Raw genomic sequence first — 24,208 nt, 5'->3', positions numbered from 1 at the left:
TGACCTGAGCCGGAATCAGTAGAGCAGAAATACTGATGGTGGCTCTGAAAACGAATGTCTCTGAGGAGAGAGGAAAAAAAATCAATGCCTAATATACATCGTGGCATTCTCCTCTCCTCGACTTGTTTCTAATACCCCAAGCACCCTCTCTCTCTGTTTCTCTTCCTGCTATCCATTGCAAAATTGGGACTGTAATTCTCAACATATCTCTAATCTGCTTGTCCTTTATCTTCGGTTTTCAATTCCTATGATAATGCTATGCTTTTTTTTTTTTAAGAAAATGAAGTTAGTCAGAACGGTTGAGAATGTGTTGTTTCTTATGAAGGACCATGATTACTGATTTGAATAGTGTATTCGGGTGTTTGAAGTTGGATTCTGAAAGTATTATTACCATGGCTATTATGATTCTGTTACGTGGTAGTCACCTTTGCATTCGATCATCACTGCTGTATTTTTTATGTACATTGTATTTGGAGAATACTGTATGTTCTTAATCTGATAACATGGCATTCTAGAAATATGTTAAGAGAGCCAAGTAAGCACAGTAATTGTGACTCGTAGTGCTGTTACTCACCTCTATAGAAGAGAAGTATTGGCATAGAACGTGTGTGTGCTTTTTAGACCCACTCCTAGCATATCTAGTTGTTTTTCGATCTACACTGTGCTCTTCCCACATATTTGTTTTCTAAGGCATTTTCGATGTCATTGTTGATGACAGGCTGGGCAAATGCTACTGCTTCTTTGCGGTATTGATACCTTTTCCCTGAGCATGTAAATGTAATGGATTGGCGTGTTCAAAGTGGCTGGCGAATCACAGTGTACATGAACTTCTCTTGGGGTCTATTTCTGTTCATGGATGTTACACATGCATTTGTTGTGTATGAATTCAATTGTTTGAATAAAATATGATATCTATGATAAAAAAAATATGATAAAAATAATATCTCTATCCCTCTCTCTCTCTGTCTCTTCTCTCTCTTTCTCTCTCTGTGGCCTTTCCTCTCCCTAAGTCTCTTAAGTGCTATTTATAGTTGGCCCGGATTCCTCCACACTTGTACAGTATCTCTTTCTCTCCCTGTCGGAACATGAACTATCTTTCAATAGCTAGGGCTTAATCACATATCAAAGTGCAGCCTCAATGGTATTTCTTTCTAGTCCCGTTATTACAGCGGAAGCATTCGGTCTCAAGAGCGTGTAAGGCCTATGTCATGTGTATTTTCACTATCTTTTTTCCCCATGTAGATAATGCAAGAGCCGAACCGCAACATGAAACATTAAAATACATCTCCATACTCCACGTCCCATTGATTGCTTATAGATATTACACAAACTGGTTGAGTGCACATGTATCCCCAGATAGACACAGAGAGCAGAGGAGGCTGGTGGGAGGGGCTATAGGATGACGGGCTCATTCCAATGGCTGGGATGGAATAAATTCTATGGTATCAAACACACATATGGAAACCGTTACCGTTATTCCATTCTAGCCATTACACAGAGCTTTCCTCCTATAGCTCCTCCCAGCAGCCTCCTCTGACACAGAGACAGAGAGAAGAGAGGGAGGTGGTGGGACTAGGCCAGACTGTTTCTGCAAGATCACAGATGGTCATTTAGCTTCCCAAATAGGGACCCGGCGTCTGTGCGATCGTTTAACTTGGACTGTCGCAACATGCATCTCTGTACCGCTACACCGCCCTGCCTCCGCTGAGCGCTGTGTCTCTCCCTGTGTGTGTTTGTGTCATCATGCCAAGTACCGGATACTTATGAGCCAATCACCTCAGCAGTTGTGTCAAGGCTGATTAATAACCATGGATTAATGGAATGAAACTGTGTGCCACATGCACCTCCTGTGTAGCCGTGCAGCCGTCCAAGAACAATGATTCACGTTGACCCCCTGAGCTTAATACTTAATCTCTGCATCATTGAATCTGTCCTCTCCTGCCCTCCTCGCTCTCATTTTTTTATCTCTCCGCAAAATCCCTTCATAATTTGCCCTGTTTATCTAAATGCACTCCCAAAATATATTGTAGCATGTACCTTATCAAAATAAAAGAATATACGTGTTTACTAAAGGACACAACTCATAAAGAAGATATATTTATTGTTTGTACAATTTAATGCAATTTTTTTTACACAGAAGTGGGTTTCAAATCGCGATTGTTACATGATCAGTGCAAATATTATACTGTCCTACAATATTATTTAAAGTGGAATGAATAAGCTTCTTATAATCGTAGAACCTTGGTTTTGATATACTGACACAGACAAAGGGAGGCAGTGGTGCAGTGATTCCTCCGGGAGCGTAGGGGGCGGTGTGTGGAGTTTGGCAGCTTTTCAGACACTAACAGCTTGACAAACACCGCACCATAGGTCAGTAAAAGTTGGAGTGCTTTGGCCTGCAAAAAGAGATATGTTTGGATAGCATGAACAACAAAAGAGCCTTAATAATACTACACTGCTCAAAAAAATAAAGGGAACACTTAAACACAATATAACTCCAAGTCAATCACACTTCTGTGAAATCAAACTGTCCACTTAGGAATCAACACTGATTGACAATAAATTTCACATGCTGTTGTGCAAATGGAATAGACAGCAGGTGGAAATTATAGGCAATTAGCAAGACACCCCCAATAAAGGAGTGGTTCTGCAGGTGGTAACCAAATCTAATCAAATTTTATTTGTCACATACACATGGTTAGCAGATGTTAATGCGAGTGTAGCGAAATGCTTGTGCTTCTAGTTCCGACAATGCAGTAATAACCAACAAGTAATCTAACTAACAATTCCAAAACTACTGTCTTATACACAGTGTAAGGGGATAAAGAATATGTACATAAGGATATATGAATGAGTGATGGTACAGAGCAGCATAGGCAAGATACAGTAGCTGATATCGAGTACAGTATGTACATATGAGATGAGTATGTAAACAAAGTGGCATAGTTAAAGTGGCTAGTGATACATGTATTACATAAGGATGCAGTCGATGATATAGAGTACAGTATATATGTATGCATATGAGATGAATAATGTAGGGTAAGTAACATTATATAAGATAGCATTGTTTATATATTTACATCATTTCCCATCAATTCCCATTATTAAAGTGGCTGGAGTTGAGTCAGTGTCATTGTCAGTGTGTTGGCAGCAGCCACTCAATGTTAGTGGTGGCTGTTTAACAGTCTGATAGCCTTGAGATAGAAGCTGTTTTTCAGTCTCTCGGTCCCAGCTTTGATGCACCTGTACTGACCTCGCCTTCTGGATGATAGCGGGGTGAACAGGCAGTGGCTCGGGTGGTTGATGTCCTTGATGATCTTTATGGCCTTCCTGTAGCATCGGGTGGTGTAGGTGTCCTGGAGGGCAGGTAGTTTGCCCCCGGTGATGCGTTGTGCAGACCTCACTACCCTCTGGAGAGCCTTACGGTTGAGGGCGGAGCTGTTGCCGTACCAGGCGGTGATACAGCCCACCAGGATGCTCTCGATTGTGCATCTGTAGAAGTTTGTGAGTGCTTTTGGTGACAAGCCAAATTTCTTCAGCCTCCTGAGGTTGAAGAGGCGCTGCTGCGCCTCCTTCACGATGCTGTCTGTGTGAGTGGACCAATTCAGTTTGTCTGTGATGTGTATGCCGAGGAACTTAAAACTTGCTACCCTCTCCACTACTGTTCCATCGATGTGGATAGGGGGGTGTTCCCTCTGCTGTTTCCTGAAGTCCACAATCATCTCCTTAGTTTTGTTGACGTTGAGTGTGAGGTTATTTTCCTGACACCACACTCCGAGGGCCCTCACCTCCTCCCTGTAGGCCGTCTCGTCGTTGTTGGTAATCAAGCCTAGCACTGTTGTGTCGTCCGCAAACTTGATGATTGAGTTGGAGGCGTGCGTGGCCACGCAGTCGTGGGTGAACAGGGAGTACAGGAGAGGGCTCAGAACGCACCCTTGTGGGGCCCCAGTGTTGAGGATCAGCAGGGAGGAGATGTTGTTGCCTACCCTCACCACCTGGGGGCGGCCCGTCAGGAAGTCCAGTACCCAGTTGCACAGGGCGGGGTCGAGACCCAGGGTCTCGAGCTTGATGACGAGCTTGGAGGGTACTATGGTGTTGAATGCCGAGCTGTAGTCGATGAACAGCATTCTCACGTAGGTATTCCTCTTGTCCAGGTGGGTTAGGGCAGTGTGCAGTGTGGTTGAGATTGCATCGTCTGTGGACCTATTTGGGCGGTAAGCAAATTGGAGTGGATCTAGGGTGTCAGGTAGGGTGGTGGTGATATGGTCCTTGACTAGTCTCTCAAAGCACTTCATGATGACGGATGTGAGTGCTACGGGGCGGTAGTCGTTTAGCTCAGTTACCTTAGCTTTCTTGGGAACAGGAACAATGGTGGCCCTCTTGAAGCATGTGGGAACAGCAGACTGGTATAGGGATTGATTGAATATGTCCGTAAACACACCGGCCAGCTGGTCTGCGCATGCTCTGAGGGCGCGGCTGGGGATGCCGTCTGGGCCTGCAGCCTTGCGAGGGTTAACACGTTTAAATGTCTTACTCACCTCGGCTGCAGTGAAGGAGAGACCGCATGTTTTCATTGCAGGCCGTGTCAGTGGCACTGTATTGTCCTCAAAGCGGGCAAAAAGTTATTTAGTCTGCCTGGGAGCAAGACATCCTGGTCCGTGACTGGGCTGGATTTCTTCCTGTAGTCCGTGATTGACTGTAGACCCTGCCACATGCCTCTTGTGTCTGAGCCGTTGAATTGAGATTCTACTTTGTCTCTGTACTGACGCTTAGCTTGTTTGATAGCCTTGCGGAGGGAATAGCTGCACTGTTTGTATTCAGTCATGTTACCAGACACTTTGCCCTGATTAAAAGCAGTGGTTCGTGCTTTCAGTTTCACACGAATGCTGCCATCAATCCACAGTTTCTGGTTAGGGAATGTTTTAATCGTTGCTATGGGAACGACATCTTCAACGCACGTTCTAATGAACTCGCACACCGAATCAGCGTATTCGTCAATATTGTTATCTGACGCAATACGAAACATGTCCCAGTCCACGTGATGGAAGCAGTCTTGGAGTGTGGAGTCAGCTTGGTCGGACCAGCATTGGACAGACCTCAGCGTGGGAGCCTCTTGTTTTAGTTTCTGTCTGTAGGCAGGGATCAACAAAATGGAGTCGTGGTCAGCTTTTCCGAAAGGGGGGCGGGGCAGGGCCTTATATGCGTCGCGGAAGTTAGAGTAACAATGATCCAGGGTCTTTCCACCCCTGGTTGCGCAATCGATATGCTGATAAAATTTAGGGAGTCTTGTTTTCAGATTAGCCTTGTTAAAATCCCCAGCTACAATGAATGCAGCCTCCGGATAAATCGTTTCCAGTTTGCAGAGAGTTAAATAAAATTTGTTCAGAGCCATCGATGTGTCTGCTTGGGGGGGATATATACGGCTGTGATTATAATCGAAGAGAATTCTCTTGGTAGATAATGCGGTCTACATTTGATTGTGAGGAATTCTAAATCAGGTGAACAGAAGGATTTGAGTTCCTGTATGTTTCCTTCATCACACCATGTCACGTTAGTCATAAGGCATACGTGGAGAAACCCGCTGGCTGCACCGCCTCGGATAGCGTCTCTCCAGTGAGCCATGTTTCCGTGAAGCAAAGAACGTTACAGTCTCTGATGTCCCTCTGGAATGCTACCCTTGCTCGGATTTCATCAACCTTGTTGTCAAGAGACTGGACATTGGCAAGAAGAATGCTAGGGAGTGGTGCACGGTGTGCCCGTCTCCGGAGTCTGACCAGAAGACCGCCTCGTTTCCCTCTTTTTCAGAGTCGTTTTTTTGGGTCGCTGCATGGAATCCACTCCGTTGTCCTGTTTGTAAGGCAGAACACAGGATCTGCGTCGCGAAAAACATATTCTTGGTTGTACTGATGGTGAGTTGACGCTGATCTTATATTCAGTAGTTCTTCTCGACTGTATGTAATGAAACCTAAGATGACCTGGGGTACTAATGTAAGAAATAACACGTAAAAAAAACAAAAAACTGCATAGTTTCCTAGGAACGCGAAGCGAGGCGGCCATCTCTGTCGGCGCCGGAACCACAGACCACTTCCCAGTTCCTATGCTTCCTGGCTGATGTTTTGGTCCCTTTTGAATGCTGGCGGTGCTTTCACTCTAGTGGTAGCATGAGACGGAGTCTACAACCCACACAAGTGGCTCAGGTAGTGCAGCTCATCCAGGATGGGACATCAATGTGAGCTGTGGCAAGAAGGCTTGCTGTGTCTGTCAGCGTAGTGTCCAGAGCATGGAGGCGCTACCAGGAGACAGGCCAGTACATCAGGAGACCTGGAGGAAGCCGTAGGAGGGCAACAACCCAGCAGCAGGACCGCTACCTCCGCCTTTGTGCAAGGAGGAGCAGGAGGAGCACTGCCAGAGCCCTGCAAAATTACCTCCAGCAGGCCACAAATGTGCATGTGTCTGCTCAAAGGGTCAGAAACAGACTCCATGAGGGTGGTATGAGGGCCCGACGTCCACAGGTGGGGGTTGAGCTTACAGCCCAACACCGTGCAGGACTTTTGGCATTTGCCAGAGAACACCAAGATTGGCAAATTTGCCACTGGCGCCCTGTGCTCTTCACAGATGAAAGCAGGTTCACACTGAGCACGTGACAGACGTGACAGTGTCTGGAGACGCTGTGGAGAATGTTCTGCAGCCTGCAACATCCTCCAGCATGACCGGTTTGGGGGTGGGTCAGTCATGGTGTGGGGTGGCATTTCTTTGGGGGGCCGCACAGCCCTCCATGTGCTCGCCAGAGGTAGCCTGACTGCCATTAGGTACCGAGATGAGATCCTCAGACCCCTTGTGAGACCATATGCTGGTGCGGTTGGCCCTGGGTTCCTCCTAATGCAAGACAATGCTAGACCTCATGTGGCTGGAGTGTGTCAGCAGTTCCTACAAGAGGAAGGCATTGATGCTATGGACTGGCCCGCCCGTTCCCCAGACCTGAATCCAATTGAGCACATCTGGGACATCATGTTTCGCTCCATCCACCAACTCCTGGACAGTCTGTGGTGCAACGTGGCGTTGGTGGATGGAGCGAGACATGATGTCCCAGATGTGCTCAATTGGATTCAGGTCTGGGGAACGGGCGGGCCAGTCCATAGCATCAATGCCTTCCTCTAGCAGGAACTGCTGACACACTCTAGCCACATGAGGTCTAGCATTGTCTTGCATTAGGAGGAACCCTGGGCCAACCGCACCAGCATATGGTCTCACAAGGGGTCTGAGGATCTCATCTCGGTACCTAATGGCAGTCAGGCTACCTCTGGCGAGCACATGGAGGGCTGTGCGGCCCCCCAAAGAAATGCCACCCCACACCATGACTGACCCACCCCCAAACCGGTCATGCTGGAGGATGTTGCAGGCAGCAGAACAGCAGAATGCTTTAGTCCAGGTCTGACTAAACTAAACTAGACTTCTCCCTCCACCAGCCTCCACTGATCTGGAATACCATTTGTTCAACATATTGCACGATAGAAAAAATCATTTCGTGAGCAGTCCAAATTATAACATAAGAATACAAGTATTATTGAAAGCAGTTTCTCTAACTAACCTGAGCTGGTAATATTTGGTCCGGTACCAAACTGTAGTTAGCGGTGAGTTTGGTGTCCTCCCTCTGGCAGGTTGAGGTACTGTGTCCAGTCTCCTCATCATTCATCAAGAGGGGCCTTTCCTCATCAGAACTTTCATTGACACTTGACCCCCCCGCCACAGGATCAAAGGTCATGACCTCTGTCACCAGGACAAGGTGGGACATTCTCTTATTAAGTATTTTCTAGGGAGGGAGTGAAAAGTGAGGATAACCCATTAGATTGCATTGCCTGCTACACAGAACCACTGAATGGTGGTCATTATTAAACATCACAAGATTGCCTTACTAGACAATTGAAGGGCTATATACACCATCTAAAACCCTCCGATAGGCCTAAATCACAATCTATAATACTCAATTCTCCTGTTGCCAGTTTAATTTCAATTTGCCTTATACAATTTCTTTTAACAGTACACAGAGATTTGTCAATATCAATCTACTGTAAAACTTCAATTAAATGCAGTCTCAAATAGCCGACTGTCCCTTTTAATAGCCGGGAGACGGCAAACATTTCAGCAAATATACGCCTGTTTCAAATAAACGCTGGGTGTAAATGTTTATTAAGTTACCATTAATTGTTTACGAGGTTTAATGTTCAATTAATTACATTAAATAATTCAGTAATGACTCGAAAAACAATGTCAATTGTAAGAAACTGCTAGCCATTGACTGCTAACAGCTGAGTACTGCTAGCTAACTGGTAAGCACAAAAACAGTCAACAATTTTGGGAGTACAGGGCCCGGTTGCATAAAATATCTTAAGCGTTTTCCTTAAGGGTTTACATTAAGTAATAATTTTCCCTTACATAAGGGAATTGTTTAAGGGCATTGCTTAGAGCCCACCAAATATTTCCTTAGGTATGGGCATACTTAAGGGGTTTTACAGTAGTTTGAAGGCACATATGGCAGAAAGAGTATCTGATTACCATGGAGATTACCTGATTCACTGACTAAGCTTCTCATGAAAGAAATCACTTTCATTTTGTGAGATAGAAAAATAGAACTTCAAGACAGAATACCCTAATTGTTTCAAAAGATAATAAACCAACTTTCTCGGAGTTACTTTTTTCTTAACTCATTTATACTACTTTCTAGTACGTCAAGCTAGCTTACAGAGTAGCTATAGCTAACTAGCCAGCTAGCTTTGTAGAGATGGATTGTGCATTGTGCATCTTCCATTGTTTAGCTAAGTAGCTAACATTAGCTGGTTGATGTTTTCCATTTGTAACCACAGCAGACGAAAGCAACAAATCAAATCAAATGTATTTATATAGCCCTTCTTACATCAGCTGATATCTAAAAGTGCTGTACAGAAACCCAGCCTAAAACCCCAAACAGCAAGCAATGCAGGTGTAGAAACATTCACCTCCACAAATGCTGTTTACATTTGACATCCATACTGAATGAAGAAGTTAAGGGACCTCATGGGTACTCTTAACTTTTTCACTTAAAATGTTTTGTGCAACTGACTTAAAGTTAAGGAAACTTTAAGGAAAACTTAAGTTGTCTTATGCAACCGGGTCCAGACCCTTAGAAATCGTCAGATCGCCCTCTAGTGATGAAATAAATAACTCAGGAGAAAAATCTGTCAAGGAAGCATTTTTTTTGAGGGGCGGAGGGGGGATAGAGGCATACTAAGACAAAATAAACTTGACACAGTATGCAAATGCTAACACATTAGTGCAGGTAATGAAGAAATTGATTACAATGCTGGAATTAAACAAGTATCTATGCAAATGAGCAAAAGCTGTGTGCTTCGAATAGAATCTTGTCTCTAATAAGCGCTTGTTGTGTTCAGTGATTTAAGCAAATAAACGCCAGGGTTATTAATCAAAGTTTTACGCTATGCATATTATATCCCATTGCCTTCCCGAAACAGCATGGACAGAAAAGCCTTGCCAAAGAGAACGCAGACACAAATCAATAGAGTCATAGACCGAACATGGTGACATCATGATGTACCTACCTGGGCCTCGTCTCTGACAAAGCACATCTCCTCTAGAGTTTCAGTCAGTGCCCTCAAGCAGTGGGCCGTATCCCAGTACACAATGAACAGCTAAGAGGGTAAGAGTGAGAGAGAGAGAGAGACAGACAGATAAAGAATGACAGAAAGAGACAAAAAGATACACAAAGACTGTAAGATGGACAGATAGAGAATGTAATGGGGACATTTTAAATGACTGAAGTTGGGATCAACACAATGTTTAGCATATTTGGAGTTATTGTAATACATCATTTCCAGTGTTCCATTTGTGACACTCAAGGTGCAGGCTGATGGTCACTAGACTTGTTATGGATTATTCTCATATCTGTTGATAGTGATTGATGCCAGACTGGAGGTACAAGGACCGAGGACACTGATCATTCACTATTGTATTGGTGGCATTCTGTGGCCACTGTGATTCTGTAGCAGCTGGTAAAGTCGCTGCCTTTATCGTTTTGACTTTGTACTTGTCAGAACATGTGATGCTGTCTGATTAGGATATAAAGGGCCTGTCCCAGAGGCCAGTTAGACATTTTCTCTGCTTCTGTGCTGGGTGGTGTCTCCCTGTTGCAACTTACAATGAACCAGACAGATTTTTGACCGACTTTGTCTGTGGCTGCTCTTTTGTTCCCCTGGAAATTCCTATCACAATGAAACCGCACAATCGTATCAATACATCGATATATAACTTCATAATTGATCGTTCGAGGGATCCGGTTACGGATTCATACCACAACAAACAGGCATTTAGAAGTAACCTCAATTGCCAGGAAGGGAGAGTGATAAAAAGGTTTGACACAAAATGTCTGCCCTCTCGGATTGAGCTGCCTTTCTGTGCAGGTTCACGCTGCCTACCTGTAGACTTCCAGTACAGTTCTGCACCCAGTCAGCCACGCCTACAAGCAGCTTATGCCGGCTCAGCCTCTCATTCACCTGGATGAGTCGCACGTCAATGTTCATGTTTATCTGTAGGACGACCATTAAACATTACAGGTACATCTAAAATCCTAACGTTTCAGGGTCTTACAACTGGTTGCAGGCTATAGCCCAATATCTCTATATAATTCAGACATGGAAATCATGGTGTTTAATAACGAACCATATTGGTTTCAAAGTGTCTGTGAATGTTTTGCTTCAATCCTCTTGAGTGTGACATAGCTACATAGTATTTTTATTTGCTTCCACAAGCACAGATGCATTCCTATTAATATCTATGCATCATTTATGTTGCTACCGCAGCTCACTAATAGCACTGCGATTAAAGATTGGATTGCATTTATAAGTGAGCAAACCATTAAGGTTCTTAAGCTCTCTCAGACTGAAAAACAGATGGAACACCCACCTCCTTGTTACTATAGTGGAGGATGACAATGATGGCTGTGGTGACGAAGATGGAGGCCAGACTGACAGACAGGCAGAGGACCCAGTAGTCAGTGACTGAGAGATAGAGGTGAAGAGTGGAGAACACAGCACACCATATCACCACATATAGAATCTGGAGGGGAGATTTAAAAAAAATGGTACACAGTATAAATTAAACATACAAAGAACAAGCACTAACTCTGAACAGATACCGGACACATTAGTAAAAGATCTCCTGATGGCGTATGAGATTAACTGATACTGGACACTATAGTGTGAATAATGTAAAAGATGCAAATATAACAGATACAATGGACCCTTGAGTTATGAACCAATACTTTGAGGGACCCTACCGGTGCCATGATGAAGTGGAAGAGAGAAGAGTTAAAGAACAGGTATCTCCTGACTGAGGGCACGTCCAGTGCTATTTCCAGAGGTGTCTCAAAGTCTGCTACAGGAATCTACATTGGAGAAATCAACACATGACAATAATGTATTCTAAATGTAATTTTCCATGCAATGGCTTTCATACTATACCAAAACACATTCCACATAAACAAGATAAGGGGAAAAAGATAAGATGGGGGGGAAAGAGTACTTTGATCTGGGTGGTCAAAAGGTTGTCAAAGTGTGTGTGTCTGTGAGTGTCACGCTGGTATAAAGGATTTGGAGACAGGCGGCAGGAATACACGATAGGGGTTTTTAATACACCCAAAACAAACACGTATACAAAAACACTGGGCTGTACCCAAACGAAAGAGTGAGGGTAAACCTCGTTGAACGACATGGGATGATACCCGTAATGCACAATATATAAAGCACGCAGTATAACCGCTGCACCACCGCGTAGGTACTCACACAGCCAACGGACATGGGAACAATAACCGACAGAGGGAACAGAGGGCACATATATAACATACTAATCAGGGGAAATGGGAACCAGGTGTGTGTAATCGGACAAGACAGTCCGGGGTTGATGATAATGAATCCCGTCAGTAGACCTCCGGAACTGGTGAACAGAATGAGCAGGGGGGGATCCGTGACAGTGTGTGGATGTGGAAGTGTATGCGTGTGTGAGTATGATCTCTAACATCAAAACCACTCACTGTGTCTGTGTAAATAAGCTGTGCTCCAAAGGCAGCAGCACTACAGCCATTCCACACAAGTGGGTATTGCCACGTAACAATGTGTTTCTATCGTGATTCCTGTGTCAAGTTTTGTGTGCCACAGAGCTTCTTGACAGAATTAAAAGACAGCTGATGTAAGCACACAAATCTTTTGTAGTTATATGTACAATCCATAAACAATGATTTAAGCAACTTTTATTTTCAATATAAGGTGTTCATTTAATATTGGGGGGGAAAGGGTTTCTTCTCTCCTAGGACAGCCAGAGACAGCACCTCCATCTTGACGGACGACTGACTAGCAGAGACGCTCAGCGCAGACAAAGGCATAACCCTCGCTGCATTCATTATCAATCCACAGCATTTGATAGTTTGTATTTACACAGTTTTGAGCCTTTCCACCATCAGGGTCTGATTTAAACCAGTCGGTAAAGTCCACCTTGGACCCGTCAGTCCACATCCACCTCCCCTCCTTAACAACGTCAGACAACCCGATCCAGGTGTAGAACTCTAAAGGGTCGAACGTCTTGATTAGGGTTTTGATTAACTGGTGTTCAGCCTCACTGTGCACAGAGGCCAAGTTCGCTCCCTGAGTCACACAGTAGGACACAGCGTCTGCCCAGTCCAGTCCTGTGGCAACATACTTATAGCAGCGTCCATAAAGTCTTGGTCAGGAGTGTCATGTTCAGCATCCAAAGCAAGACTGAGGAGAGAGATAACACAGAAGAACACAAACATGGTTCTAGTTGGGCTGGTAGGCAGGTAGGTATGCTGGGCTGAAGTGGGTCCTGTCCTTTTATCGGATTTACAGAGGGAAGGTGTGGCTGGGAGGCATCATGTCAAAGGTGGATCATGTACAGACGTGGCACATTCACCATCTCAGAGTAAATATTAGGCATATATAAATAAACCTCAACCTTTACTGAAGCTGTTTAATCGGTAGAACAAAAAACTGACTCTAAATAAAAGAAGAAACAAAATAAGGAAATCAAAGAGTTTAAGAATGTTATTTCTCACTTCCCTCATTAAGGTCTGTGTGAATAAGCTGTCCAAAAGCTCTGATGCTGCACGACCGAAGGTAATCGCCTTGTTCCGCCCCAGTCCCACCCCTGCTGACACCTTCCCTTCTCCATTCATCATTGAGCGTTGGTTGTTTAGCTATTGGGAAGAGGTGTCCAGAGAATTTGGCAACATAGCCACTCCACTCCAAATGCATCACTTCAGCCATTCTAGATAAGGGGGTATTGCCACATAACCAAGTGGTCATATCAACTCTGCAGCTGTGTTCTTCTCAGAATTTCTGTTTCAAGTTTTGGTACAGGGCTTTTTGACAAGCGGCACCACGAAGACCAAGGAGCTCTTCAAACAGGTCAGGGACAAAGTTGTGGAGAAGTACAGATCAGGGTTGGGTTATAAAAAAATATCTGACACTTTGAACATCCCACAGAGCACCATTAAATCCATTATTTAAAAAATTAAAGAATATGACACCACAACAAACCTGCCAAGAGAGGGCCGCCCACCAAAACTCACGGACCAGACAAAGAGGGCATTAATCAGAGAGGCAACAGAGAGACCAAAGATAACCCTGAAGGAGCTGCAAAGCTCCACAGCAGAGATTGGAGTATCTGTCCATAGGACCACTTTAAGCCGTAACACTCCACAGTGCTGGGTTTTACGGAAGAGTGGCCAGAAAAAGCCATTGCTTAAAGAAAAAATAAGCATGCACGTTTGCTGTTTGCCAAAAGGCATGTGGGAGACTCCCCAAACATATGGAAGAAGGTACTCTGGTCAGATGAGACAAAAATTTAGCTTTTTGGCCATTACGGAAAACGTTATGTCTGGCACAAACCTAACACCTCTCATCACCCCGAGAACACCATCCTCACGGTGAAGCATGGTGGTGGCAGCATCATGCTGTGGGGATGTTTTTCATCGTCAGGGACTGGGAAACTGGTCAGAATAGAAGGAATGATGGATGGCTCTAAATATATGGAAATTCTTGAGGGAAACCTGTTTCAGACTTCCAGAGATATGAGACTGGGTTGGAGGTTCACCTTCCAGCAGGACAATGACCCTAAGCATACTGCTAAAGAAACACTTGAGTGGTTTAAGGGGAAACATTTAAATGTCTTGGAATGACCTAGTCAAAGCCCAGATCTCAATCCAACTGAGAATCTGTGGTATGGCTTAAAGATTGCTGTACACCAGCGGAACCCATTCAACTTGAAGGAGCTGGAGCAGTTTTGCCTTGAAGAATGGGCAAAAATCCCAGTGGCTGGATGTGCCAAGCTTATAGAGACATACCCCAAGAGACTTGCATCTGTAATTGCTGCAAAAAGAGGCTCTACAAAGTATTGACTTTAGGGGGTGAATAGTTTTGCACGCTCAAGTTTTCTTTTTTTCTGTCGTGTTTCTTGTTTGTTTCACAAGAAAGAAAAAAATGTATCTTCAAAGTGGTAGGCATGTTGTGTAAATCAAATGATACAAACCCCCCAAAACATCTATTTTAATTCCAGGTTGTAAGGCAACTGTCACGACTTCCGCCGAAGCTGGTGCCTCTCCTTGTTCGGGCGGCGTTCGGCGGTCGTCGTCACCGGCTTTCTAGCTGCCACCGATCCACATGTATTTTTCCATTTGTTATGTCTTGATTGTACACACCTGGTTCCCATTACGTTATTATTATTTCCCCATTTAACCCTCTGGTTCTCATTATGTGTTGTGTGTGATTGTTCCTGTTTGTGTTAGTCTTGTGTGTTAGGGATTGTTATCCCCACATGGATTTATTGTACTGTTTATTTTTCCCCAGTAAAGTACGTTATTTTTTACTCAGTTCTGTTTCCTGCGCTTGACTCCGTCCTCACCTATACACCACTGACGCTGTTAGCAAAAAAATAGGAAAAATGCCAAAGGGGGGTGAATACTTTCGCAAGCCACTGTGTAAGGATAGGCCGGGATGTGAATACGGAAACATTGCCTTTGCCAGTGCCAGCAGTATACCACCCTGCACCCCACTGCTAGCTTTGGCTCTGAAGCTAAGCAGGGTTGGTCCTAGATGGAAGACCAGATGCTGCTGGAAATTGTGTTGGAGGTGCAGTAGGAGGCACTCTTTCCTCTAGTCTGAATAATATACCCCAGGGCAGTGATTGGGGACATTGTCCTGTGTAAGGTGCAGTCATTTGGATGGAATGCTAAAACGGGTGTCCTAACACTCTATGGTTATTAAAAATCCCACCTAATGGCCACCTAATCATCCCCAGCTTTAAATTGGCTCATTCATCCCCTTTAGCTCTTCCCCAGGTCATTGCTGGAAATGAGAATGTGTTTTCAGTCAAATTACCTGGTCAAATAAATCAAATAAAAGGTGCATAGCTGAAAAGGAGCGATCGGATTGAATCCCCTCCTCACTCATGGTTTATGTTTTGCTGTCATTTAAGACCTACAGCTTCCAAATATGTTTAACTATCACGTTGATCTCATGGAATGTCAGTCGTTGCATGCAAAGCTTTATCTATGAATATGAGCGCTTGCATTTCTCCAGCCCTATTCCTCAGCTTTGCAAAATATAAGTGTGTGGGGTACAATTTGCTGTCTCATAAATTCAGGATTGTGGCATTAGCACGGGTCATGTTTTTCTTCATGAAAGCTTTTTAGATTAATGACATAACAGTAGGCCTATATTTTGATGAGACATAAGACAGTCTGAGAGAGGAAGTGAGATAGCGAGCTATTCTAGTTTAACCTCCCCCACACAAATGGACAGGCTGCTTGACATAGCGAGGCCCAACGGATGAGAATAAAGAGTGCCAGTGGGCGCCCAGAGAGAGAGATGGAGAGAGAAAGCAAGAGTTGTGTGTGTGTGTGTGTGTGTGTGTGTGTGTGTGTGTGTGTGTGTGTGTGTGTGTGTGGGTGTGTGTGTGCACTGACCTGGAAGCCTTCCCTCTCCAGCAGAGCCCTGCAGAATGACAGATCAAACCTGAGGTTCAGCATGGAGGAGGTGGGTACTGCCAGCACACACTGACCTGGAGGAGAGAGAGAGAGGGGGGGGGGTGATAGATAGATAGATAGATACAGTGCCGTGCGAAAGTATTCGGCCCCCTTGAACTTTGCGACCTTTTGCCACATTTCAGGCTTCAAACATAAAGATATAAAACTGTATTTTTTTGTGAAGAATCAACAACAAGTGGGACACAATCATGAAGTGGAACGACATTTATTGGATATTTCAAACTTTTTTAACAAATCAAAAACTGAAAAATTGGATGTGCAAAATTATTCAGCCCCCTTAAGTTAATACTTTGTAGCGCCACCTTTTGCTGCGATTACAGCTGTAAGTCGCTTGGGGTATGTCTCTATCAGTTTTCACATCGAGAGACTGAAATTTTTTCCCATTCCTCCTTGCAAAACAGCTCGAGCTCAGTGAGGTTGGATGGAGAGCATTTGTGAACAGCAGTTGTCAGTTCTTTCCACAGATTCTCGATTGGATTCAGGTCTGGACTTTGACTTGGCCATTCTAACACCTGGATATGTTTATTTTTGAACCATTATATTGTAGATTTTGCTTTATGTTTTGGATCATTGTCTTGTTGGAAGACAAATCTCCGTCCCAGTCTCAGGTCTTTTGCAGACTCCATCAGGTTTTCTTCCAGAATGGTCCTGTATTTGGCTCCATCCATCTTCCCATCAATTTTAACCATCTTCCCTGTCCCTGCTGAAGAAAAGCAGGCCCAAACCATGATGCTGCCACCACCATGTTTGACAGTGGGGATGGTGTGTTCAGGGTGATGAGCTGTGTTGCTTTTACGCCAAACATAACGTTTTGCATTGTTGCCAAAAAGTTCACTTTTGGTTTCATCTGACCAGAGCACCTTCTTCCACATGTTTGGTGTGTCTCCCAGGTGGCTTGTGGCACACTTTAAACTACACTTTTTATGGATATCTTTAAGAAATGGCTTTCTTCTTGCCACTCTTCCATAAAGGCCAGATTTGTGCAATATACGACTGATTGTTGTCCTATGGACAGAGTCTCCCACCTCAGCTGTAGATCTCTGCAGTTCATCCAGAGTGATCATGGGCCTCTTGGCTGCATCTCTGATCAGTCTTCTCCTTGTATGAGCTGAAAGTTTAGAGGGACGGCCAGGTCTTGGTAGATTTGCAGTGGTCTGATACTCCTTCCATTTCAATATTATCGCTTGCACAGTGCTCCTTGGGATGTTTAAAGCTTGGGAAATCTTTTTGTATCCAAATCCGGCTTTAAACTTCTTCACAACAGTATCTCGGACCTGCCTGGTGTGTTCCTTGTTCTTCATGATGCTCTCTGCGCTTTTAACCGACCTCTGAGACTATCACAGTGCAGGTGCATTTATACGGAGACTTGATTACACACAGGTGGATTGTATTTATCATCATTAGTCATTTAGGTCAACATTGGATCATTCAGAGATCCTCACTGAACTTCTGGAGAGAGTTTGCTGCACTGAAAGTAAAGGGGCTGAATAATTTTGCACGCCCAATTTTTCAGTTTTTGATTTGTTAAAAAAGTTTGAAAAGTCCAATAAATGTCATTCCACTTCATGATTGTGTCCCACTTGTTGTTGATTCACAAAAAAATACAGTTTTATATCTTTATGTTTGAAGCCTGAAATGTGGCAAAAGGTCGCAAAGTTCAAGGGGGCCGAATACTTTCGCAAGGCACTGTAGATCGATGAAGAGAGGGGAGAGTGTGTTAAGGTTGACAGTAACACATTCTGACAGAGATTGTAACAGTGATAACAAAGGAGAGTGATTGAGAGAGTCAAAACAAAGAGAGAGAATCAAAAAGGTAGAGGAAAAAGACCATGGGTAAAAGCGGGACATTGTGAAAAGTGTTAGTTTATCCAGAAAATCTTGCCAAGAGGCAAAACAAAGAACAAGGAAGAGAAACAAAAATGATTTTGACAAACAGGATATGCCGCATGATAAGACTTTTACCCATAGTACAGTTTGATAACTATGTTACCACGCACCATTCCTCCATCTAGATGTTCTTCTGTTCTCTGTCTGGATCTTGGATGATCGTCTTAGGTCAACTTCAACATCGCTCTCGTCTGAAGGCACAGAAGTCTTGTCCTCCATCTCATCCATGATGACGAGACCCTGAACGAGCAAAAAACTGTGATACAGTTTAATCAAAATCCCCAACCATAATTCAGACAAAGTGAGTAAGAGTGGTGTGAATGGCCAGTGTGATGACTGCCAGTGTGATATACAATGCAGCAACACAGTTCCATTAGCCTGGTCTCATTTCTGTTTATGCTCTCTTGTCAACTCCTACAATGACTAGAGGAGACAGCACAAAAATATCTGGGTCCAGGCTACAGCTTTTTTTGCTCAAGCAGAGAGATGCGTTGGCATGATTATGACACCACTTCCTAGTTCCCATGTATCGTAGACTGTCAGATACAGTATGTGTGTGATGTATACACGGTATTATGAAGTGAGTACTAACACTACAGCTTGCAAGAAGCACAAGCAGCACATTCCAGTGGCATGCAAAACAAGACATTGAAATTGAGAAAATTTGACCAAATATTCCCCCAGTAGATACTGTTTTCCTGAGGCATAGCTTAAACTGTAATCTCAGGTATAGCAGAACTAAAATCTTGTGTAATGTTGTCGCGTGCGCAGAATCTGTTCACAAGAGATGAATTATACCGTGACTCTACTGGAGAAAAAATGTCAAAGGGCTGAAGCTGAAGCTCCCTTCGAGAGCCCCCCTCTGAGGCTATAACTTTATCTAGCAATGGCATCAAATGCCAAAGTTTAACTTTGGAGAAGTCAGTGTCCTATGTGTCCTATGTTTCAAAAGCAACCAGAAATCACATACCTACTCCTTTTTAGAACGGATTACATTGCTCTGCTATGTTATTTCAGCATCTTGGAGAAACCAACAGAATAATTCAACTGTGCTGCCAAGGATTTCAGATTCAGCACTTTCAACACAAGTTTAAACAATAATTTAAGTTGTAGACTGAGTAGACTGTTTTACTGTCATTGTACTTTCCTTTACTATCCAAGTGTACTGAACTTAGGTGTAGCGAAAGGCAACTACACTTGTCTTTCAAATGTGAACTTTTTTCTTTTCTCAGGCTACACTCTTCACAGGTTTCTGTTGAAAGTGGTTAAACTGTACCACGGTTATAAGATAGACATACTGCACCTCAATATAGGCACTGTCTTCAACGCACCATACACAGCCAAATTATCGCTTTCCTTTCAGCAGCTACAAAATCTGTGAAAGAGAAATAATGAAAATAGAGAAGAGACTGAGAGAGCAGCTATATCTTTGTTATTTCTCTCCCTCTCCCATCCTCCCTCTCTCCCTCTGCCGCTTTGTCTCTCACGTTTGCTTGTTAGAGAGGGAGACAAATGTTTTTCACAAATGCTGTCGGCGAGGTTGATTTCAAGTTGTCTCCTTATCCCTACCGTAGTTCTCTCTCCCCCTCTCCCTCATTCTATCTCTCTCCCCCTTCTCTCTCTCATTCTAATTCTCTCCCCCTTCTCTCTCGCTCTCTCTCTTTCACTCTCAGGCACACACTCTCTTACTCTCACTTCCTCCCTGCTGTCAGTGAGTTGTGACATCTTGCCAACTTTTAAACAGTTTGACTCTATATGTTTCTGTGCACGTGTTGTAAAGAAAAGTGCATGTCTACAATGTTATGCGAATGAGTGTATGTAGCTGTGTATAACCATGTGATCTGTGTGTGTGTGTGTGTGTGTGTGTGTGTGTGTGTGTGTGTGTGTGTGTGTGTGTGTGTGTGTGTGTGTGTGTGTATCCGTGTATGCAGGTTTAATGACAGAGAATAACAAAATATTTTAAGCAAGAACCATCACTTCCGCTTGGCTGAGTACTCCCCTCGTGTTTTCTCTTGATCTAGTTCCTTCCGAACTCTAGGTATGGTTCTTAAAGATGCAAACAATTTCAGAGAATCATAAAGTTTAGCAGTGACAGTGAGGTGCTGAACGTAAAGGAAGACACATGACTAATAGGAGAACTCACCAGAGACTATTTCATGTAGAGTCTATTACATGATCAAGAGCTTCCTACCCACCCGCATTCAACGCAATACAGTTACAGTATTACAGTGTGACCCTCTTCCCTTCCAACTACACTGCAATGCCTCTGGAACCAGACTTTCTGTATCCCCCTGTATTCTTTCATTTACTACCCACTTTAAGCCCCCCCCCTCTTCCCCCCACACAATCTCTAACTCTCTCTCTCTCAAGTCAATTTCAGTTTAAGGGGTATATTGGCATGGGAACCTCTCTCTCCCAGCTTTGTGACTTAGATCAGCCGGACCACATGACTGGTGGAATGCAGCCTATGCTTCTCAGCCCAGCAAAGAGAATAGAGTGAGTGAGAAAGTGAATGAGAAAATTAGTCCAAATTGGGTATTGTCTGCATGCATAACCATATCTGTGTAGGGTCCCGTGTTAATGACATAGCAATGTATCAAAACACAATGACAACAAGCTTTCTTTAACAAATGGATATAAGCTGGCAGAGTAGGATCCTACTTGAACTATATGAGGCATCAATGCGCGTGCACACACACACACACACACACACACACACACACACACACACACACACACACACACACACACACACACACACACACACACACACACACACACACACACACACAAACAAACTCATACACACTATTCCTTACCTACCTAAGATTGTTGTTGTTATCCTAGCCAGTGTGGGTGTGGATCTGGATTCCTGGGAGAACAGCAGCTGTTCTCCAGGCTGTCATGACTCTGGTCTGGTGGTCTGCTGCTGGGGGCAGGGACTGTCACACATTAACACATGCCCCAGAGCCCAGAGGGGCACAGTGAGAGGTCACACACAGACATGCACGCACACACAAGTCTGCATTGACGGATCATATACGGTCTCTGGGACAAATGTGCACAGGTGCATGCACGCACGCGCGCGCACGCGCAGGCACACATACACAGACACACACACTAACACAGGCACGCACACACACGTACACTTGGGCGGATCACATACGGTCTTTGGGACGGATACGCACGTACACACTGACAAATGAGAACAGGCAGAGTGATGTATGCTATTGATTTTAACTTGGTACCATGGAAATCTGTATAATTTTGTGAGACTAACCAGTTGACCTGAAAGAAGATTATCTAGAAACCACAATCTGATGACTCATGTGATAAAAGTGTGAACAATGTTGACTTGGTGTTTCAATGTTTTTTTACTCTGGACATAGCAGACTACAATAAACCTTGTGACTGGGACATGGCACAACACAGGCATGGTGGCCAGACTTTCACTTCACTAAAGTGCTCAGGCTAGTACGCCATCTTGTGTGAAGGAGTTAATAAAACGGAATACTTAGTTGTGCGAAGCACTAGTCATCATCATTGATGTCAGGAGTGATTAACACAATGTTTAGCATATTTATATATTTTTCCCATGATGTAATTCCCATGATTTCCAGTGTGCTGTTTGTAATGGTCACTAGACTAGATGCTGTATGTTATGGATTAAACTCATATCTCTTGAAAGGGATTGATGCCAGACTGGAGGTACAAGGACCGAGGACAGACTGATTATTATTGTAGTCTGTGATACACTGTGTGATTATGTAGCAGCTGATAAAGTTACTGCTTTTTGTTTGAGTTCCTACAAGCCTCTCGGGCTGGTGTTTACAGAACATTTAGTGCTGTCTGATTAGAATATAACGGATGTGTCTCCAAGAGGCCATATAGACATTCTCTCTGCTTCTATGCTGGTTGTTGTCTCCCTATTGCAACTTGTATTAAACTGTATTGATTCATCATCATCATCCTCCTCATTACCACCATGTGCAATAGGCCTATATATAAAAATATAACCCAGGACAACCCTCCTGAAAAAAACAGCATAGACCAGAGCCATATGCATAGAGAGTTCGGCCAGATTATAGAACGGATGCCATGTTACTGCCTTTATTCTTGAAATGTTGATGATGTAACAATTTGAGAGCGCCTCTGACAATTCACAATGAAATGACCCACTGTAAACAAGCAAAACAGAGCAGCGAATTTAACAGACATTTTTATGTATTAGTATTCGGGATAATGTGTTTCCAAGCCTGTGCTGTGTTGTGGTGTCAACAAATGTCATTTCTGCTTTCACGGGACATCTTCATAGGTTTGGAAAACTATCAGAAATAAAAGTCAACTTAGAGCACAGCACGGAAGCATCAGTTATCACTTAGCAAAGGCTATGGAGGAGAAAGTGGTGCTTTCGGGACGTTCTGACAGAAACCATATTGGCCCAACTCTCTCTATATATGGCTCTGGCCAAGACCAGCATATACAGTGCCTTGCAAAAGTATTCATCCCCCTTGGCCTTTTTCCTCTTTTGTTGCATTACAACCTGTAATTTAAATAGATTTTTATTTGGATTTCATGTAATGGACATACACAAAATAGTCCAAATTGGTGAAGTGAAATTTAAAAATTACTGGTTTCAAAAAATTCCCCCCCAGAAAAATGGTGTGTGCGTATGTATTCACCCCCTTCGCTATGAAGCCCCTAAATAAGATCTGGTGCAACCCGATTTCCCCAAAACGGTGCGAGGTGTACAAAGCCGTGTATGCCACCATTAATTGTGGCCAGAAACTCCTGCGGATCACCAAAGTGTGTGCCACATGTTGGCTATCGATTAAGCCTGCTGCAACTCGTATATTGAGCCAGTGGGATGAACTGAAGCTCCACTTTGAGTTGACAAAGGACAGTGAGCATTGATACATGGCGGATGTGCTCCACGCCATGTACATGGACAAGACCAACTATGTCTACCTGACATTCTTGAAATCAATCCTGTCTGACGTACAAGTTGCAGTGAAGTCATTTGAGGGAGAGCAAACAGATCCTGTCAAGCTTTTGGACAATCTGGTACACCTCTTAACATAAATTTGCCGCAGAGTAGTCAATGGCAAAAATTGATGTCCTGAAGGTTGCCAGTGATGGACATCGCAGTCCATCACCATACCTTGGGTACCTTTTCGAGAGCACGGTGTACCAACTCAGTCTTGCGCCAGAGAACGAAAAGGTCATTCAGAGCCAGTGCATCAACTACGTTGTTGCTTTAAGCAAGGAGCTGCAAGCAAGGCTCTCAGACAACCTAGAAGTCTTGTGAAACATGGCCTTGTTCAGTGTTAAGGAAACACTAAAGCACAATAAAGGCACCACTGAAATGATCAAAGTAGCTGAGCTACTGGGGTATAAGCACCAAACAATTGATTTAAAAAAATTCCCAATGGAGAAACATCCATCTGTTTAGGTGGGACTCAACTGAAAATACAGTCGAGCTTTGGAGTGAAGTGAATGACTACACGGACTCTTCGGGGTCAAATCCATTTGAAGAACTGTGCAAAGCTGCACTCGCTGCCCTCTCCTTGCCACACTCAAATGTGGAGGTTGAACGGCTGTTCAGCCAAATGAGTGTGGTCAAGTCAAAGTTAAGAAATAGAATGTCACTGCACACTCTCAACTCCATACTCCTGGTGCGGTATGGACTGAAGCTCGCTGGTGATACCTGTTACCAGCATAAACTACCAAATGAAGTTCTGCAGCAGTTTGGCACCACAGCAGCATACAGTTTTAAGGCCGCTCCATCCTCTTCTGCTGGTTCCGGCTCCGTGACAATGCAGTTGGAGAGTGAAGATGAAGAGGATTTCCTTGCCAATCTATGATGCTTCATATTTACAGTACGTATGCAAGGAGTGGACTTTCTGGAACTTGTGGACACACACAGCAGGTGGTGACAGTGTGCACTGCAGTGTGAACGAGAACTGTGGCAATATCTGGGGGAAACCATTGAGCAGCTAGCCAGCCAAGCAGCATAACAACCTGGAGAGAGCTGGAGAGAGATGCCTAGTGCACACATCATTATTTGGGCTAAGTTGCTTGTGCAATATGATAGCATATATACCTTGTTATTAGCTTGTACCAATAATTGTTGATCAGTTAGGTAGCATGTTAACTAACTACCAATACACTGCTTCAAACTATAATTGTTCAGAATGTGTAGGTTTACTAGTTAAA

The 24,208-nt window shown here is 43.9% G+C and overlaps 1 protein-coding gene across 10 annotated transcripts; it reads right to left on the bottom strand.

Annotated features, from left to right (window-relative positions):
- Window positions 1–2,084: 2,084 nt before the first annotated feature.
- LOC112229946 (transmembrane protein 268-like) lies at window positions 2,085–20,918 on the bottom strand. 10 transcript variants are annotated; one of them, XM_042310423.1, is made up of 10 exons: window positions 20,816–20,913; window positions 19,296–19,367; window positions 18,103–18,248; window positions 16,025–16,119; window positions 11,327–11,434; window positions 10,954–11,106; window positions 10,467–10,577; window positions 9,594–9,683; window positions 7,589–7,810; window positions 2,085–2,396 (listed from the first exon to the last, which is right to left on the bottom strand). In XM_042310423.1, the coding sequence occupies exons 3-10, from the start codon at window positions 18,218–18,220 to the stop codon at window positions 2,226–2,228; spliced, it is 1,068 nt and encodes a 355-aa protein (XP_042166357.1). In that variant the 5' UTR covers window positions 18,221–18,248; window positions 19,296–19,367; window positions 20,816–20,913; the 3' UTR covers window positions 2,085–2,225. The 10 variants fall into 10 exon arrangements, with proteins under 10 accessions (XP_042166357.1, XP_042166356.1, XP_042166358.1 ...); XM_042310422.1 differs by having other exon boundaries at window positions 18,103–18,232; XM_042310424.1 differs by lacking the exon at window positions 20,816–20,913 and adding an exon at window positions 19,480–19,829 and having other exon boundaries at window positions 19,324–19,367.
- Between the last annotated feature and the right edge of the window lie 3,290 nt (window positions 20,919–24,208).

Source organism: Oncorhynchus tshawytscha, linkage group LG31, assembly GCF_018296145.1.
Source record: "Oncorhynchus tshawytscha isolate Ot180627B linkage group LG31, Otsh_v2.0, whole genome shotgun sequence".
In the NCBI taxonomy this organism is placed as follows: Eukaryota; Metazoa; Chordata; class Actinopteri; order Salmoniformes; family Salmonidae; genus Oncorhynchus; species Oncorhynchus tshawytscha.
Note: the sequence above shows the minus strand (reverse complement) of the source record. Positions and strands in the feature narration are given on the sequence as shown.